Here is a 19518-nt window from a genome sequence, read left to right as displayed (position 1 = left end):
CCCACCAACACTGTTGATTGCACTCAAGGTTTGGACACACGTAACTCTCCCTTAGCTACACCTGTGCAAAACACTCGAAAAAAACGACGACCTCTATTCCGTTACGAAAGCGTTCCTTGAAAGGACCTGGTCTGGATGCATCTGCCAGCCTCGCAGCGCCACTCTGCACTCTGTGACATGGCTGCAAATAAATTATTTGGAAAGCACAACGGTTAAAATACGGGTATGGCTTCAAAAGGTGTGGTGGTGGTGGTGGCTTTTTCCCCCCGGAATACCTAAGTGACAGCATACAAAGCAGAACCAGGGCCTGGCCGTTAGGGCTCGATGTAGCACAAAGGCAGCAAGGAGAGAGTGATTGAAATGTGTAGTAAAAATAATGTATACATGGGGAGTCCAGTGCAAAATAAATGGGGAAGCAAGACGGGGTGTGCGATGCCGAAAGCCCAGCGTACCACGCTGCTGGGTGCTGCCTGCTCAGACACCTACGGCTTCTAAGGTAGAAGCAATCAATGGGGTCAATGCTGCTTGCTTAACTGTTTCTCAGAATGAACCTAACTTGGGTTAGGACCAAGGCTGTCTTCGTAGAACAACGTGCAGGCTGTAGGCACGGAGTTAAGGGTCTTCAAACCAAAGAAACCCCAAGCAACAGATTCCCATCCCAAAGACCCAGAGCTGCTGTGTGGGACTGGGCAGGGATGGACGCAGCTCCACGTGCCTCACTAACACCAGCTGCTTCAACAGGGAAGACTGAAACCTTCCATGGGGGAGGGATGGGTGGATGACTTCACATGAACCCCCCACGGAGAAGCACAACATCCCAGCTGTATAAGATGGAAACCGCACAACAGAAGCCTCACTGAGCAAACAGTCCTTAAGCCACGCATCCCCCAAGGCAGAGGAAGTGGAGGAGCTCTCCTGAGCAAACTCATCTGTCGCTATTGCAGCTCCCGTAGTTCTGTGAGCACAGCAGCTGCCCCAGGAGCAGCGCTGCAGTGAGATGAAATCAGCTCCTTGGCAAGCAGTAAACAAGAACTGAAAGAAAAACCCACCAGCAACGCAAAATAGAATAGGGTTTAAAACGCACGTAGTGTGTAGAACATAGGACTTCGTGAAACCAGCTTGAAATGAGGTTTTTCTAGTATTAAAAAGTGGCAACACGGTGTAACTGATGAGTATTATTGCAACAACGGCATCAGATGTGGGTCTAGCTAAGAGAACGTCCAGTGTTTCTTTGGTGTGTGGTATCAAGAGTAAAGAGCATCGTGCCTGGATAGCACAACACGGTACTTGCAGACTACTGGTGGAAACAGCATGGAGCAAACCAGTTTCCTACAGCAAAACTGGGTCAAGATCTACAACCAAACCTGAAGTAAGAGCAACTCGCTGCGTGAATTCCTGTCCATGCTGATTCTCCGTATTAAAAATATGGCAACAGAGATTAGAAAACACGTTAAAAATGCATATTTGTCACGTCCTGAATGAAAAAAAAAAAACAATTTAGAAATATGCATTTTTGCATTACGCGAGACAGATTTAAAACACACAAACATAAACCCTGTAAGGAGTTAAGAACATGTGAATTGCATTTGCACCACCGTCCAGACTGAATACTGAGCAGCCTTCCCTCTGTGCTCGTTCGGATCCAAACACTCCAAAATCTGTTTCTTCTTTAGGAAACAGAGCCGGAGGCTGCTGGGTCCTCCTCCTTTGATATTCAACAATGCAGACAGAGCCAAGACACAGAGTGCCATCACGGAATCCGTCAGAATTACGTAGCTAGCTAATTTACAAAACGGTACCGTCACAGTCGTCTTGGGTCAATAAAAAGGTTCTTCTGGTTTACAAAATTGAAGTCCGACCTTTTCTTTGTTCCAGGCACTACTTAACTGAATCGGTAAGGTTTACTACAGCATTGTTGGGGAGCGATTCCTTCCAAAATCCTGCCATCCTTTTCCCGTGCTCGTTAGCGATGTCCAGTGTACGCCTTGAACCACGAGGTCACTGAGGCAGCAGCGGAGGAGATCATCCCGCCAGCGCTGCTGCTGGCGATGGGCTGCGACGCCTGCGTGCTCTGGCTCTGCAGCATCTCCACCTGCTGGGAAGGGATATCGCAGAACCTGGGGCTCGGCAGGTTCTCCCAGTCTGTCCCCAGATCCGTCTCCTCGTCGCTGACGTGCTCGTCTCCGCTCTCGTCTGTCTCACCGGTGGCGCTGGGATCCACGAACTCCATGGAGTCTTCCAGATCGGCGCTGATTTCAAAAGGCCCAGACCTGTGGACAACGGACACAACGCTGTCAGCCCTTCCTGTACAGCCCTCCTCTGTATGGTAGAGACATTAAAACAGCTCTGTCTTTATCAGCTGGCAAAGAGAGCTCCCTGGCTGCAGAGATAACTGCATTGTGACAATGGCAGAAGGAAAGCAGTTGGCCAAGGAAGCGATAGCGGGTTCCAGTCCGCGGAGCCGGAACGGCGAAAGAGCAGTTTGGCTTTGGCAGCGGATAGCGAAACACGCACACATGCAAAAGAGAAAGCTATTGATAATAACTCACAGCTCCACTGGTGGAAATCTCAGCTTGATGTGGAACAGCTTTGATTTTTAGCTCTAGCTGTGGCCAGGCAGAGACGGCTGCAGGGAAGGGTGTAGGTCAGCAAGGGGAAGGGTGTAGTTTACAGCTTGCAGAGCATGGCTGGCACAGCTCCCTGCTGGAGGCTGCCCATAGCAGCGCTTCACCTCAAGCAAGAGCTGGAGCTCTTTTGGACATGAGAGTGGTCAAACACGGTTCTCCCAGAGACGCTGTGGAGTCTCTGTCACTGGAGATGCTCAGAGCCCCATGGGAGCTGGTCCTCAGAAACTTGCTGTAGTTGATTCTGCTCTGAGCGCAGCTTTGGATAAGATCTCCAGAGGTCCTGGCCAAACCCAGCTCTGCTGGGAGTGACTCCGAGTTCCCTGCTGCCACTGCCTGGTAGGAGAAGCAACTGCACCCTGCCCAGTCCCACAGCCTTGCACCAGGGAGTCCAAATCTAAAGGGGGGCTGTAAGAAAGGACAGACTCTTTAGGAGGGTCTGCTGGCATAGGACAATGGGAAATGGTTTCAAACTGAAAGAGGGAAAATTTAGATGGGATATATTTTTTATGATATGGGCAGTGAGGCAGTGGCACAGGCTGCCCAGAGAGGTGGCGGTGCCCCGTCCCTGCAGACACCCAAGGTCAGGCTGGACAGGGCTCTGAGCACCTGATGGAGCTGTGGGTGTCCCTGTGCATTGCAGGGAGTAGGACCAGAAGGCCTTGAAGGATCCCTTCCAACTCAAACTATTCTATGGTAATCCAGAACATCTTTACAGAGCATCCGCAGAGTTTCAGAGGCCTATGAGACACTGTCAGACAAAGTGAGGTGATCACAAAGACAGGAGAAAGCTGGTTCCCCACAGAGTCTCTGTTAAACAAATCTATTTCCAAAGCACAAAGCTCTTTCTAGTTCTCAGTGAAACAGGAGCAAGAATTTAACACGGGTAATGGTGGTTCTCCAACCTCACGTGGAGAAGCAGCCTGGAGCAGCCATTTACCACGGAAAATGTTAACCCAAACAATTCTAGCTCGAGAAAATTATACATATATGAAAACATTAGCTTACAAAGGAGGCTTCCAGGCAACTAGAGGCCTAGAAATCTGAAGGAAAATGAAGACAGCTAGCTGCTGCAAACTTTGCAGACAGCTGAGAAACTGGAGGTAACCTCTCTTTCATCACACAGAAAGGAATGGGAGCACTGCCCTCTGGCACAGCATTTTGCTTAACAAGGCAACAGAAGAAGGGAGTCATCAGGTTTAAGGCCAGGAGGGACCATGAGATCATCTGGTGTGACCTCCTCTGTAACAAAGGCCATTGCATTCCACATCCCCATCCTGAGCCCAGCGACTCCTGCCTGATGAACGCATCCATTCCAGAAACTCATCCAGCCTTGACACAAAGACACAATGAAATAGAGAACCTCTCCGCTCCATTCTTGCTGGTAGTTAATCTCGGCATTAAAAGCACGCACCTCATTTGCACCAGCTCTGACTCTTTGCTTCCAGTGGTGCTTGTGGTCTTTGCAGGACCACGAAGCCACGCGTAGCCTCTATTTCCTGTAAGCTGCACGGAGAAGTGGGTCCCACCTCTCTGCTCCGCCCTTCTACCTCCCATCACAGGGACCCATCAGCTTTAGCTTTTTGTCTGCTGTGGCTCTTCTATCCCTTACAGCATGCTTCCCAGGACACAGCTCTTCATTCTCTGGGTGTTCCCCGCCCTCTCCTTGTTTGCAGACAAGCAGCAGCAAGCACATCAGTTTTTCCAAAGTGAGCTAAGTTGGCTCCCTGTGTCTTTGGGCTGACTAAGTAGGGATGTACCCAAAGAACATAAATTTGAAGAGACAGTGACACTGCAGGTTCTTAAGAAAGACTACATCTGCACACCAGAACGGAGTGGAAGAGTGGATGTCAGAGCATTAGTACATTGGAGGGCGAATAAAGCAGTAGAATTCACAAATATTTGCAGACTGCCTCAGGCACAAGTGACTGGATTATCCCAAGAGGAAATCAGTGTTAACTTTCTTATACTTAAATTGTAAAAAAAATAAACAACAGTAAGAATAATAAAACTGCTGTGTGCAGTCTACAGGAACTGATGTTCTTTTAACCTCATACTAAGTAAACAGAAAAGCTGACTTTTATCTTAACGTACACATAAGTTGATATGATTTGAGTGTGGACGTTGGTCTAAGCTGCTCATCGATGGGAATTATTTTGGGAAAGCTTCACGAGGTGTTTTTAATTCAAGGTTGATATCGCTGGATGCTCTTATGTACATGTTTGCAAGATGTGAGCATGTGTAGAGCACGGTGAGATTGCCTGGGATGCGTGCTGCTGTCCTCTGAGGGGGAAGCAGCTCCTGCTTTTGGGCCCAGGAGAAACAAGTCCATGCAGTCGGTCATAAAGCCCCCAGCTGAGCCTGCCACGTGCAGAACCACAACACAGAGATGTATCTGAAATCTAATTACCTGCTCAGAACCCCCTCCCCTCTGTCCTCTCCTTGTACCCGCCCTCATTTTTCTGATGTGCTGAGGGTTTATGCATAGGTGCAGCAGAAAAGAAGAACTTCCTTCGTAAGTCACAACGCGAGTGCATAACTCCCAAGGGGATTCAGGCACGGGTGTGTTACGTGCTGCTTTTCTTACCTGCCCAAGTTCTCAGTGTCTGGGCTGACCAGGTACATAAGGTTCCTGAGCGTATGCAGTGGATGCAACAGATCTAAGTTTACATGCTACCATGGAGAAGGTAAAAAAAAAAAAGAAGAGATGATCAGTTACTGGAGGAGAGCTGCAGGCACAGCTGGTATTTTAAAAGCTATTTAAAGGATCCATACGTGCATTCCCCCTACCTGAGAGAAGCAGAGGTGAAGGATATTAGCATTCAGCTTCTTCACTGCTCGCGTGAACCTGTGTCTGCTGAGATTCTCTCCGCAGAACTCACTGTTGAAGGACCACATACACACATATACACACAACAAAACGCTGTGACAATACACCTACTGGAGACATCAGCATTCTCTCTGTTAGCATTTCATCAACAAACACGGCTTGCCCAAGTCTCAGTGGTTTCACCAGGACAGGTGATGTGAACCATTTATGGTTCTCCTTCTAAATCTTGCCTCATGTCCTGCCCCCAACCTTTTCCTCCTGCAAAGACTGAACAACCAAGTAACAGGATTAAAAAAAAAACCTGCAGAGATCCTACACAGCCTCTGTGTCCCCACTCTGGGGATCAGTGGTTCAGTGGGCATGGTGGTGATGGTGACAGTTGGACTAGCTGATCTTAGTGGTTTTTTCCAACCTTAATGATTCTGTGATTCTATCATTATTTTTAAACGCTAGAAGAATCTCAGCAGCACAGCTGAAAGAAGACGAACCAAGTCCACAGCTTCCTCTGAATTACTTTTGTGCAGATCCCATCTGCTCTGTGTAGGCACTAAAAACCTAATGGTGCTTTCCATCACAACTGGGTTTACACACTCCCAGACATCTGGCGGCCAGCTACGTTCCCAAGCAGTGTTTTAATCCAGAGAGAATTATACTGCTGTCATACCATATTATAAGGTCTCACTCTACATCTCTTAATGCAGTGGAGCTGTTCAGGATGACTAAGAGCTGCTGAATCGAGCTGGCATTTTGTAAAGCACAGTAGGGTCTGATAAAATGAAAAGTGCTATTCACGCACGGTCATATTTCACTCCAATTTGAGGATGCTGACTAAGTTGGTTAGAAGGTTGCCCTTCTGAATGGCTGGTCTGTGCTCTCAGGTGGTAGAAAAGGAGGGAGGGAGGATTAACTGCTGCCTGAATTCCTACTGGACCTCCCTGTGAAATTAAATGGCACAAGAATCTGTGAGCCATCAGCCATTACCACAAAGGCTGTTCCAAGTAATGACTTCATTCACAAAACCAGACTGAATTAAGGTTATTTAGAACTGGTAATTGATTCACTTTCGTAGGGGCTTGCATTTACTTGCCTGTTGCAGAGCTTCTTGGGAAGATTTACATCAAGTATGAGAGACAAAGTGTTAACGAGCTGAGTTGCATAGCACAATGCAGCACTGATGGTATGAGCAGGGTTATTATGTTCCATATCTAAAAGAAAGAAAAACAGCACGAAAATCTCATTTTAAATGAAGCCTCAGTGGGTGGGTTAACGTGTTTCTGAAGTCTCCTCTGGAAATGTCATTTGTCAGTACTGAGAGCTGCCTGAATCCAGCAATCATTTACAGTGAGATCTGTCAGGAGTCGGTACAAAATAGTAATTCTTGGAATTCCTCTTAAATCGACAGCATGCCAACCACATCAAAACTGTGAATAATTAACTTCATCTCTCTATTACTTTGCACTGTGTCCCAATGAGCATTTCCTACAAAAGAGGCTTGCAGTGGGCTACCCCCTATACTGCTGTTTCTCTACTTCTGACTCAGGTTTGCCCAGGAAAGAACCAAAGGGCCGGGCTGCTGATCCCCAGTGCCTTCTGCCAGCACTCAAGGCTGCAAGTTCGATGACTTCTGGAGAGTCCCAGATGCTCACCAGACCTCACTCCTCACCTGGTCCTTGTGTAGTCTTCTTCTCTTCAACCCAGTTGTAATACGCTGAGTAGTCTCCGTTATTAGGAAGGGTTATCCAAGGCCCCGTGATGCTGATGCTGGTGTCCCCGTTGTGGTCATCACACACCCATCTCCCAGAGAGATACGTGGTTCTCCTGGCTTCTGCAAGCTTGCTCACAGTGCTGGAGGTCATAGCATTGTCGCTCTCAGAAGACACATCTGCAGGATCTCTGCAGCACCCAAGGAAGAACAGAGCGTTTTTAAGTTAGTTTAAAAACTACAGTCAGCAATGTACTTGGCAGGCACGCTCAACCAGATTTCAGAGAGAGCAGAACGCTTGTAGAAACACCCCTGCAAAGCTCCTTCATCGCCAGACTACTTTGTTCTGGGTTTTTTTATGATCTATTTTGATCACAATCATCATATCTTAATTGCCAAGGTTAGCTGTTTCGACGCTGTCCCGGCCAGAGCCGCAGTGACTGAATGCAAGGTACAGGGGGGGGTTTTGATCAGTTCCTTTATGCAGGGACCCCCAAGCTAACAGAGTGGCCCGGCAGCTCTCGTGAGAGCAGCTGGCATGGCGTGGGCGTTGCCAGGGCAATAAAAGGAAGGCTGCTGCCAAGAAAAATGAGGAGAACTGGACAGAGGTCCCACAGCAACGTGCTAGTGCTCAGGTTTTTGGCTTCAGTGAGTGTTCGAGCCTGGCCCTTGCAGTGCTGGGCGATGGAGACAGCATGTGTGTCAGATGTGACCAGCTAAATGATTTACTTAGCCTGGTGGCTGACCTGAAGGAGGAAGTGGAGAGGCTGAGGAGTATTATGCCGGCCACTCGGCTATTCCCCTGCCCCCCCAGCTGCCCCTGCAGAACAGGTACAGTGCTCTGCAGGGACAGCTGGACAGCGGTGGGGATGATGGTTCTTCCCACTTGGGGGTGTCTCTGAAGCCTAGCAGGACTACCTTCAGCATTAAAACCTCCTCAGCAAAGAACAAAAGACAGGTCATTGTTGTTGCTGACTCGGTGCTGAAGGGAGCACAAGGCCCAATATGTAGAGCTGACCCTCTACATGGGGAGGTTTGCTGCCTCCCAGGAGCCCAGGTTAAAGATGTAAGGAAGAAACTTCCTTCCCTAGTACGGCCCTCGGATTATTATCCTCTGTTACTGTTTCAGGTAGGCAGTGATAAAATAGAAAGAACTTCCCTTAGAACTATGAAAAAGAACTTCAGAGCTTTAGGGCGTCTGGTCAAGGGTTTGGGAGCACAAGTTGTGTTCTCCTCTATCCCTCCAATTATAGGGAATAATGAAGGACTAAACATGATGGGTCAACAGATTAATACCTGGCTCCGAGCCTGGTGTGCCCGGCAGGGGTTTGGGTTTTCTGACCTCAGCTCAATGTCCCCCACACCATCCTTGTGGAGAAGCTGGCTGCCCATGATTTGGATGGGCATATGCTCTGCTGGGTGAAACACTGTCTGGATGGCCAGGCCCAGAGAGTTGTGGTCAATGGAGTTAAACCCAGCTGGCGGCCAGTCACAAGCGGTGTCCCCCAGGGCTCGGTGCTGGGGCCTCTTCTATTCAACATCTTTATCAGTGATCTTGATGAGGGCATTGAGTGCACCCTCAGTAAGTTTGCAGACGACACCAAGTTGGGAGGGCGTGTTGATCTGCCAGAGGATAGAAAGGCTCTACAGAGGGACCTGGATAGACTGCATCGATGGGCCAAGGTAAACCGTATGAGTTTCAACAGGGCCAAGTGTCAGGTCCTGCACTTTGGTCACAACAACCCCAGGCAACACTACAGGCTTGGGGAGGAGTGGCTGGAAAGCTGCCTGATGGAAAGGGACCTTGGTGTGCTGATGGACAGTTGGCTGAATATGAGCCAGCAGGGTGCCCAGGTGGCCAAGAAGGCCAATGGCATCCTGGCTTGGATCAGGAATGGTGTGGTGAGCAGAACTAGGGAACTCATCCTGCCCCTGTACTCGGCATTGGTGAGGCCTCACCTCGAGTGCTGTGTTCAGGTTTGGGCGCCTCAGTACAGAAAGGACATTGAGGTGCTGGAGCAGGTCCAAAGAAGGGCAACAAGGCTGGGGAAGGGCTTGGAGAATATGCCCTATGAAGGGAGACTAAAGGAACTGGGGCTGTTTAGTCTGGGGAAGAGGAGACTGAGGGGAGACCTCATTGCTCTCTTCAAATACCTGGAAGGTGATTGCAGTGAGAGCGGGGCTGGTCTCTTCTCACTGGTGACAGGTGACAGGACAAGGGGAAATGGCCTCAAGTTGTACCAGGGGAGGTTTAGGTTGGATATCAGGAAAAACTTCTTTACAGAAAGGGTTGTTAAGCACTGGAACAGGCTCCCCAGGGAGGTGGTGGAGTCACCATCCCTGACTGTGTTTAAAAACCGTTTGGATGTGGTGCTCAGGGACAGGATTTAGTGGTGGGTTGTTAGAGTTAGAGCAGTATGGTTAGGTTGCGGTTGGACTTGATGGTCTTGAAGGTCCTTTCCAACCTGAGCAATTCTATGATTTTAAGAGTGGACACACAGCTCAGACCTCTCAGTGGGTCTCAGATTCTTATGCTCTGGACCTCTGTCTTTAGGTCCATTGCCTTTGGGAGACCCCTTTTTCTCCCCACAGATGCTCAGGGAGTCAGAGCGCCTAGCTCAGACTCGCATGACTCACTTCTGGGTGTTCAAAGCTAGGAAAAGCTAGGAAAAGTTCTGTACCTCATGCTTGTCTTTACTTCTTCAATGGGAAATATGACCGATGTTAGCTCCAGGATATGCGTCCGGCGGAGGTTTGCCAGGTGCTCGTGCTGGGTTTTCAAGTCGTAGGTTTTTTTCTCGACCAAGTCTCCCAGTTTGCGGTTGTGCCTCTGGATCTTCTCCTTCTTCTCCTGATGCCGCTGAGCCCTGCGATAATGCTTCTGGTTCTCCTCTTTAATTCTCAGAAGCCCCTCCGCATCTGTGAAGGCAGCGGCAGATGTTAGCTCGGAAAAGGAGCTGCGAGGTACTTGCAGTACGCCTGAGAAAAGCTTTATTAATATTTATAGCAAACGAGATCTACAGTGGCTTAAAACAGAAAACTCAGCCTCACTATTAACGCTCTCCAGCTGCCAAGTGGTACAACTTTTTAATCTTTTCTGAAGAGCTCCAAAGAGACTGACACTGGGATTAATCTCTCCCTATCTTTTACGCAGCTATTTTTGGCTTTGGAGCAGAAAAGCCAAGATTTCACAGCTTAATTAGGCTTCTACGGTAATCATCATGACAGAAATTGCTTGACTCTACATGCTTGCATGGTGTTGGCCCAACAGGCAAGAGCTGCTTGCAGCCAAAATCAAGTGCAGATAGCATCTCCATTCAGGTTTTCTGGCACCACTGCTCCTATTAACGTACGTTATTTGGGCTTTGTGCTCACGTATGTCCTCGTAAAGCTCTCGGATCCCAGCGGCACAGACTTCTCGTTACCACAAAATGGCAAATGTGCTTATGCTTATGAAATGCTGCAACTGCCCAAATTTACTCCATGCATCAGGCACACAAAGAGCTGGAAAAAATTCCTGCAAGAGCATCTGCTGATTCCCCTATAAAATAATTCAGTGCGGTAACGCTTCCGCAAACATATGGTGCTGCGGAGGGTGACTCCACTGCCTCTGTCTTTCAAAAGCAAAAGAAAATGTCTCCAAATACATATGGAGAAATGTTAATGGACCCTAGTTTGAATAAGAGCCCCCATCTACTAGGCGCTCACTGTCGGTTTTTATGGCTGAAAGGAAGCAGCATTAGTCATGCTCTCTTACAGCACACAGCAGAGTACTCGCTTTCCTGTAAACAAGAACTGGGATAACTGCCCCTTGCACAGAAGGCAGGCACTAAGGCCTGACATCGTTCCTCTGATATATTTTGATGGCGAGGCACAGAGGAGACCAGAGGTACAATAAGAACGTTTTGTGGCATCTGCTGCTCAAAGGAACTACATTAAACACTACTGAAAAGACAATCAAGAAAACATCCAAGCAGCTCTATCTGCCTCATCGTACACAGACCGCTAGCTTTCCCAGAAGGGGAGCACAACAACTGAAGGTTAAATCTGAAGAATGCGACACAGGACCGGCTCCCATCCTTAGGTCAGAGCTCACCCTGGCTTCCACCTGCAAAGCTGGAGCTGCACCGGTTCCTGCTCTGGGAATGGGGGAGCAGGATTCCTGGCAGCCCTCTGAGTTCATCTGCCCCCACAGACATGGGCCAGCATCCTCTGAGTGTCAGAAGTTATTTCTGCTCATCTTTCTGATCCGACGTGTTTGGGAAGAAGGGCGATCTCACATGTGGGAGATGTCAAAACCCAAATCAAAGATGGTGAGAATGGTTTCCCCATCATGCAGGTATGAACAAATAGAGAATAAGAAAGAGAGAAGGAGCAAACGTCCACTTGTTCAATTTTCACATTCATGCTGGGCCATATCCAAGAGAAGAGAAAGAACCGATTTACATTTTGTAGTATGGTCCCTAAAAGAGACCGGGTTGAGTTCCTCATCTGTTGGCTCACTGCAAGGGTTCCTTGTGGGTCTACCTACAGGAGCAGTCTGGGGTTAACTGAGCCAGCAGCAGGCTGGTTGGCTAAGAGCTGGGTCAGTTCACAGGTTAATCTGACCAAGTCCACTGTGAATCAGGTAAATAGTGAAAGCTGCAGACTAAAAACATGTAAATATTAATTTCTCAGAATAAGAGAAAAGCGGAGGAGCTTCACTCCCTAACTGGTCCCTAAAAACTGCTCTTTTTTTTTTTTAATTTTTTTAAACCAAACCAAACACCAGTTTTCATAGCCACTCCTTGTGTTTTATTCCTAATGTTCCCTCCTGGACTTCCTCCAGCTGATTCGTATCTTTCTTTCTTCAATTGCTCAAATTGGGCTCCAGGCTCCCACTGAGGCAGCGCTGATGCCGAGCACAGAAGGATAATTGCTTCCTTCTAAAATACAATGCCTACATTAGTATAACCCAGAATGAGGCCTGAACCTTTCTGGAGCAGCACTTTATTGCTATTTTTTATTTAGTCTGCAATTCCCCAAATTCTGTCCTGTCAAACCTTACCAGCTTTCCCTGCTATGGGGTTATACGTTTGTCTTTCTTAAACAACGTGCTCTTCACTTTTTCCATTTCAGATGATACAATCTACTTATCTGCACAAATCTGAATTTGATCCCGTTCTCCACAGAGTTCATATCGTCGTCCACTTTGGCTTCCTCCATTCCACTTTCTATTCTACCAAGAAAGCTATTACGGGAAATAGTAAAGAGAACTGGGCCAGTAGCTGGTTCCTGCAGAGCCCTGCCTGTCTCACCTCCTCTGTTTGACAAGTATCACCACTCTCTGAATGCAGTCTTTCTGTGATTACCTCCAGACCATATTTATTTGCTTGCTCTTGAGAGGGCAGAGCCCAAAGACAAGGTACGTTGCATCTTCTGCTTCCTCCACTGCACCACCTGACTGCAGAGAAGGGGTCAATTTGACCCGACCTGTTCTTAACTAAAAGAGGTGCCTGCTGTCAATAATCTTCTATGTCCCTATAAAGCAGCAAGAAAATTACAAGAGGGTGACTGTGTCATCAGTTTAAGGTCCCCCCTCTGTCCACTCTTTGACAACAGATGCCGTTTGCACTCTCTTCCCCAGGACATCCTCTCCACCTCAAGTGTTTTCAAGCGCTCCGCTGCCCGTCCCTTAAGTTCCCTACAGTGAATCTGATAAGGCTGCACAGACATAACCAAAACAATATTTAACTGGGTGGTTTCTTTCCTTGCCTTGCAGTCCTCTCCCTATGTAAAATTTTATCTGGTTCAACACCTGATCGCATTTTCCTTGTTAGAAGATGAAGCCAAGACGGCACTGAATTCGTTTTCCTCTTAGCTAAGAGATTCCCCTGTCCTTCATCTTGTTCTTATTATACACTTCTTACTGTGACTGTCCATCCTCCCTGCTACATGAAAACCGTCCTACACCTCACTGTTTTATTGCTGCTAGTGTGTGCCACTCTTTTATAACCATTCTCAGTTACATGACTGTGCTTCCACTTTTCATACGGCTCCTCTTGAACCTCAAGCCATTATAGCATCTCTGATTCGAGTCAGCGTGCTTCAGCATCTGCTGCCCATCTCTGCATGGAGGTTGTAAGGAGTGCTGCATATTCTCCTCTGAAAAATGACACTCCAAATCTCTCACGTATAAAATATTTAATGAGTTTCACGACTGAAGCTGCTGAATGTTAGCAACTCGCCAGCTTATGCCTTATTTCAATGACAGTCCTGCTCACAGTCTTGCTCAAATAGGAATTTGGGATTTCTAGACAGGTGGGGGTTAAAATTCACCGGTTACGTGAAATCCCTAACAGCTGCAGAGCTGTTTGCTCCTCTTTATCAAGAGGAAGTGATCAGGAACGCTGCACTGAATAAAGCCATCTCTAGGGAGAAAGCCAAATTCATAGGCTGCTAAGCATTTACTTTCTAAGCTGTTGCAAAATGATCTCCATCCAGCTGAATAATGCCTACTGTTTGCTAATTAACATCCAAGCATAAAAAGGCTATGAAATCCACTCACTGATTTGCTTTGGAAATTCACTGTTTTTAAAAACCAGCCCTCAAGTTTACACCAATTGATTTTTCACTCCTTCAGACACGGTTTTACACGTTACAAAAGCACAGGCACCACTCACGTCTTGTCATTTCATCATTCTCCTTGCAAATGGTCTGCTTCAGCTGTTCGATCCGCATCTTGCAAGACATTATTTTCCACCTCTGAAAAAGAACATTCAGCAGCTCTAGGGCACAAACCGTTTCAAACACACTGACTAATGATTAACAATGAAGGCAGCAGCTTTGGTGCAAAAGGAGCAGGATGTTCTGGATTGGCTCAGACCAATACATAAACATTTCATACACTGTTTTTGGCACAGAAGAACGCCACGAACAAAGAGGATGCTGAGTTTAAAGTCAATCAGTATAACAAGTTAATGAAGGAATACCAAGAAAGAAATGAAAAATATCGACAGTCTGCAGAGCTGATTTTGCTTTTGCTTACAACAGGCTTTTTAGGAAAGCAACACAATGCCCTCGAGGTAAAATGTAACTTTAAAGAATGTGATCCAGCAATTCAGAGAGCTTAAAAACCATGGGAAGCTTTGAATAACTCACCAGCTGATCAGTTATCTCTTTGCCTTCCATGGCCTTCAAAACACTGGGGGGAAAACATGAATGAAAGTTATTTGACTATCTGGACTACATCTCTGTCTCCAGCAACAGTGCATCACAGAGATCTTTCTGAAGGCATTTACTTTCATTTAATGACTGCAACTTACTGTTTTTGGAATTCTCTCTGTTTGGTCTTAAGATGCATCAGCCTTTCCTTCTTGTCTGAAAACCTGGAAGAGAGGAAATGCTTTTATTTCCATTTTGCACAACGGTATCGTCAGTTGTCTGAACCAGTAAAAAGACTGAAGCTTGTGGGGGGTCTCTAAACCTGAATTCTCTCCCAACCCTTGGGAGGGATAGCTAAATGTATGGAACTCCTGCAGAATTCTACAGCATCTGTCTCCCAGGGATAGCAACAAAACCTCTTACTTTACTCAGTAATGGTTCCATGTAGGAGAGTACTCTCTTCAGACTTGTAAATGACATCCAAGTCCTTCATGTACCAGCAGCAGTAGCTAAGCTGCACTGTTTTCTACTAATTTCTACCAAGCACTTGTAGGCACCACAAGTCCATGACTCAGGTGTCTGCCTGAGGTGTGAGTCTGAGCCATGGGAACTGCCCATAATTGATTAGGAGGAAGCTTTTTTTAGGGTTCCTGCATTTCCATCCTCTGGATATGCAACAGCCACGTTCTGCTCACCTCCACAGAATCATAATGGTCGGAAAAGACCTCCAAGATCCCCAAGCCCATCCCACCCCCACCATGCCCACTGCCCACGTCCCTCAGTGCCACATCTACCCTTTTCTTGAACACCCCCAGGGACGGTGACCCCAGCACCCCCTGGGCAGCCTGTGCCAGTGCAGCACTGCTCTTTTGGAGAAGAAATGCTTCCTGATATCTAGCCTGAACCTCCCCCAGCACAGCTTAAGGCCATTACAGTGTGGAACAGAGAATGAGAGGTATTAAGAAATACACTTAAAAAGTGTGTGAACAACACGTATTGAGAAATCACAAGGAAGCATGAAGCAACAGAGACAACAGCAAGAGATACAACCAAGAGATTCAGGCAACGCAGAAAACAGCAGTTGTGTTGCGTTCTGCCAGAGTGCCTCCCAAGCCTTCCTTTGTGCTTGCCATGCTACGGCACCGTCCCAATCTGCACCTCAAATGTGTATCTGGGGGGCACACAGCCCACGGCAGGGGGGGTTGGAACCAGATGTTCTTCGAGGTCTCAACCCAAACCATTCTACGGTTCTATGATATTTTCGCTTGGAATGTGTAGCATTCACAATTTCATCCGAATAAATGTTAAACGTTTCACACACAACCCACCGAGTCCTCTATTTCAGGGACATCTCAGCTTCATTTAGAAAGAATTACACAGTGAGCGAGCTTGGCGGGGTGGCATCTGGGACCTCCCCCTGCTCAGCCCCATGGATTGCATTTCACGTTACCCTTCAAAACGCTTCATTTCTCTCCTCAAAGTGCTGAAATCTGAAAGCATAGAGACCAACCGCGGCTTTACAAAGTATGCAGTCACCCAGGAGCATTAAAACAACAGAGCTTCTGGCTGCTGCCTTCACAGCCTGCAGGCCAGAAGTATCCCTTTTCCTTCCAAACCAACACCAACCCAGTGGCAGGCACTGGTACAAAACCTGAGGCCATGTGTGCACCCGAGGAATGCAGTGCGACCAGAGCCCGGTGGCTCAGCATCCGTCAGTCCATCCCTCCCTGTGTCCTTCTGTGTGTCCTCAACTATGTAAGCTGCACAAGTGCCCCGCACCAATGCGTGTTTACATGCAGCAATGCTCACACTGACAGCACCTCCGACCTTTGGCTAAAGGCAGGAATAGCTCAGCCCAGAAACACAGCGCTCAGCACCAGGAGAGCCGTGGAAATTTGGCAGTTCTTGTTTTCCACCAGGCACAGAGTCTGACTCAACGCTATTACCCGAATCACGTCCATCACGTTAGCAGCAAGGTGAACGATCTGTCAAGAATTTGGGACTAAAGGAAGTTCTTGGTGAGGAGGGAAGATGGGAATATTTGTGGAGGGCTGCAAAGATTCCAGCTCGCCACGCACTTCAGCAGCCGTGGCAAGCAGCTCCTATCAACTCCTTCAGCAGGTTTCTCCCAAGCAAACGTGCCAATTTCTTTACAGAGCTCAATTTTTAATTGTGTAGCATTGTGGAACTAATTTTTCTCTACATCTGCAGCTTTTTATTTTGGCAAAGAAACAAAGCTCTGGAAGAATTCTTACCGAAACTCCGATAAAATCACAGAATCATTCAGGTTGGGAAAGGCCTCCAAGATCCCCAAACCCAACCCCAGCCCACCCCACCATGCCCACTGCCCATGTTCCTCAGTGCCACATCCCCATGGCTCTGGAACAGCCCCAGGCACGGTGACCCCTGCATCCCTGGGCAGCTGTGCCAGTGCTGTGCCTTTCCTGTCCAATAAAACTCCATTGCTGCAAAGAGCCACCGCTCCTAATCACAAACCACAACCCAGAGAAATCGGGCAGGCTTAGACACCACAGTTGTGCTGTCTGTGGCTTTCGTTACCTGCAAAAATATAAAGCAAAGCAATTCCGAATGTTTGGAAGATAAACTCTGAGGGTTTCTGCCTATGGCAGCGGGAATAAGCTCCCGCGAGGAAGGAGTCTCCGGGCTGAAATTAGCACCGAGATGTTTTTGTAATGTACAGCACGTTGCTAATGAAAAGAAGAACGTCAGCGATTATTTTACTGCAGGACTTCCGGACTACTCATCCTTAATTACAGCCCTCTTTCAATAATTAATCTTAACAGTTCCTCAGTCGCTCCCCCTCACAGACACAGGGGGTGATTTTTGTTAGACACGTGAACCATTTCAACCTTACCGCAGCTTTTAGCACATAAAATAGTCCAACGAAAAGCAACCTGAAGCAATCCTTGCTGTTAGAAATTAAAATACTGATCTTCATCAGGGAAAAAAAATACACAAGAAAATCCTAAGAGTGACACATCACTGGAAGACTCCAGTGCAGGAGGCACGGGTGTCCCTGTGCATCCCAAAGCAGTTTCTGACAGCACTCACAGTGGCTCCCCCCGGAACAGCCCTTCTTGTGACTCCGTCCAGGTCATAACACCCAGCTAAAATTAACCCAGGTCCCACTCGAAGGCATAAAGTGCCCAAACAAAGAATGCTGCCAGCAAACACGGCCTGCGCCCAGCCCCTGCCTGCAGCTGTCCCTGCAGGGCTGGAAAGGTCGCTCCCGCCCCGTGCTCGCTGCCCAAAGAACGCATGGAAACCCCTCGTTGCAATGCAGGCTGACCGCTGAGATGACAGGCTGGTTCTCCCTTGCTTCACTATCAGTCATTCAAACATTAATTAAATAGCACAGATAACGCATTTCAAGCGCGGTTTTAAACCATCCCTAATTCCAATAGCTTTGAAAGAACAGAAATCCAGGCTTTAGGAAGCACTGTCCCCACACCAAACTTTCCTACTGCAAGCACCCATCCTTATGCTATTTGTGTGATGTTATTCCTTTTGTTTGTGAATACAAAGCTGCTACACAGGGCTGCGTTTGAATGAACTGCAGCACCAGTTGGGAAAGCTCTGAGCAGCAAGATACCAAGCCCAGGGCCCGCAGGACAGAACAGAAGATTGCACTCAGACCAAGGGCAAGAAAAAAAAAAAAGAAAGAGGAAAAAACCCATGGGAGAATATTTCTGCAAATAAGAAAAGCAGCTTAAACATACAGAACTAAATGGGATGGTGAGAGCATCTTAGGAGGATGCAGCGAAAGCAGTCAGAAGAGCTGACCCTGCCTCACGTGAGAGGATCGGAGGAAGATGAGAGGTTTTCTAAGATGAGCTGCTGTTGCCTCTGATACTTTGGCCAGGACTACATCTCTACTGTTTTGTCTTTCCAATGGGTTGAGGAACTCCTTACCCCTTGGTTAACACAAGATGATAGAGGCTTCGCTACAGTGAAGCCTGAAGGTTAGCCAAAATCTTAAGGCTGCAAAAGGGCAGCAAAAGACACACGCGTTATATTCCGAATTCCCAAAACAAAATTTCCACGAAAACTGCAGGTAACCTTGGGCAGCCTCACCCAAACACAAGTTTTCCATCAGCATTAGAAAGCGCAGTTTGCAGTTCTAGGACACACAAAAACAAAGAAACTCCAACAAGCAGCAGACTAGGCGGGTTCCTTATGCCCACTCCCACTGACTGTAATGCAGCTTACCAAGGCGTAAGGGTCTGCTCGTGCGGATACAGATCAAGGCATGAGTTGATTTTCTATATTTGGGTTATGCTTAAGAAGCTCAGGTTCATTTAAGTGTAAGACTCGCACACTAATTGTACAGTCTCTGCCGGCAAACAGCCACAGAAAAAGTTTATGGCAGGAAAACGCCTGCTGCCACATAGAGCTGCTTGGGTCTGCTGCAGAGAGGCGAGGGAGGAAGCAAGACAACGCTATGCTGACATTTGGCAGACAGACGTGAAGGGCGTTGGGTGTGAGGACCTTCCACGCAACGCACCATTTACCACCCAAACAGCTCACGAAATCACTCGAAGCAGCTGCTAATGAAGATGCAAACCAACGCCTGTAAACAGGGCCAGACATCGGAGCCGCTCTTGAGGCAGCGCTACGAAGAATCGTTAAGAAGCCGGGACGGACGTGCTGGAAACCACAGCTCCACAACGAGCTGCAGAGCGATCCTCCAGCCCACAGCCACACCGTGGGCCGGCTGCCGCCAGCTCAGGCTGCCCCGGGCCCCATCCACCGGGCACCTCCAGGGATGGGGCACCCACAGCTCCGGGCAGCAGCGCAGGGCCTCGCCGCTCCCACACGGCGGAACCTCGCCCCCCACCCCCCCGCTCCCCGCACCCGCTCCGCTACCTCTCGGAGTCGCGGCCGTCGAAGAAGACGAAGTCCCCGCCCTGCACGCACTTGGCGCAGGTGAGGCGGCGGCGGGTGGTGTTGCAGAGCGGGCAGCGCTCCACCGCCACGTACAGCCCCTCGGCGTCCTCCTCGGCGCCTCGCAGAGCCCCGGGCCCGGCCCCGAGGCCGCCCCCGCCCTGCCCGCCGGGCTGCGGCCGGCAGCCGCTGGGAGACGCCATGATGGGCTCGGCGCGCCGCCGGTCACGTGGGACTTTGTTGTCGGCCCGGGGCATTGTGGGGAGCGGCGGGCGGGCGGGCTGCGCTCCTCACAGGGAGCGGGAGGAGTGAGG

The 19518-nt window shown here is 48.5% G+C and overlaps 1 protein-coding gene across 1 annotated transcript; it reads right to left on the bottom strand.

Moving 5' to 3' along the window:
* ATG14 (autophagy related 14) lies at positions 1679-19407 on the bottom strand. Its single transcript, XM_021402573.1, has 10 exons — positions 19187-19407; positions 14461-14523; positions 14297-14339; positions 13819-13900; positions 9838-10075; positions 7118-7347; positions 6542-6659; positions 5415-5505; positions 5212-5297; positions 1679-2270 (listed from the first exon to the last, which is right to left on the bottom strand). The coding sequence occupies exons 1-10, from the start codon at positions 19405-19407 to the stop codon at positions 1964-1966; spliced, it is 1479 nt and encodes a 492-aa protein (XP_021258248.1). The 3' UTR covers positions 1679-1963.

Source organism: Numida meleagris, chromosome 6 (assembly GCF_002078875.1).
Source record: "Numida meleagris isolate 19003 breed g44 Domestic line chromosome 6, NumMel1.0, whole genome shotgun sequence".
Classification (NCBI taxonomy): Eukaryota; Metazoa; Chordata; class Aves; order Galliformes; family Numididae; genus Numida; species Numida meleagris.
Note: the sequence above shows the minus strand (reverse complement) of the source record. Positions and strands in the feature narration are given on the sequence as shown.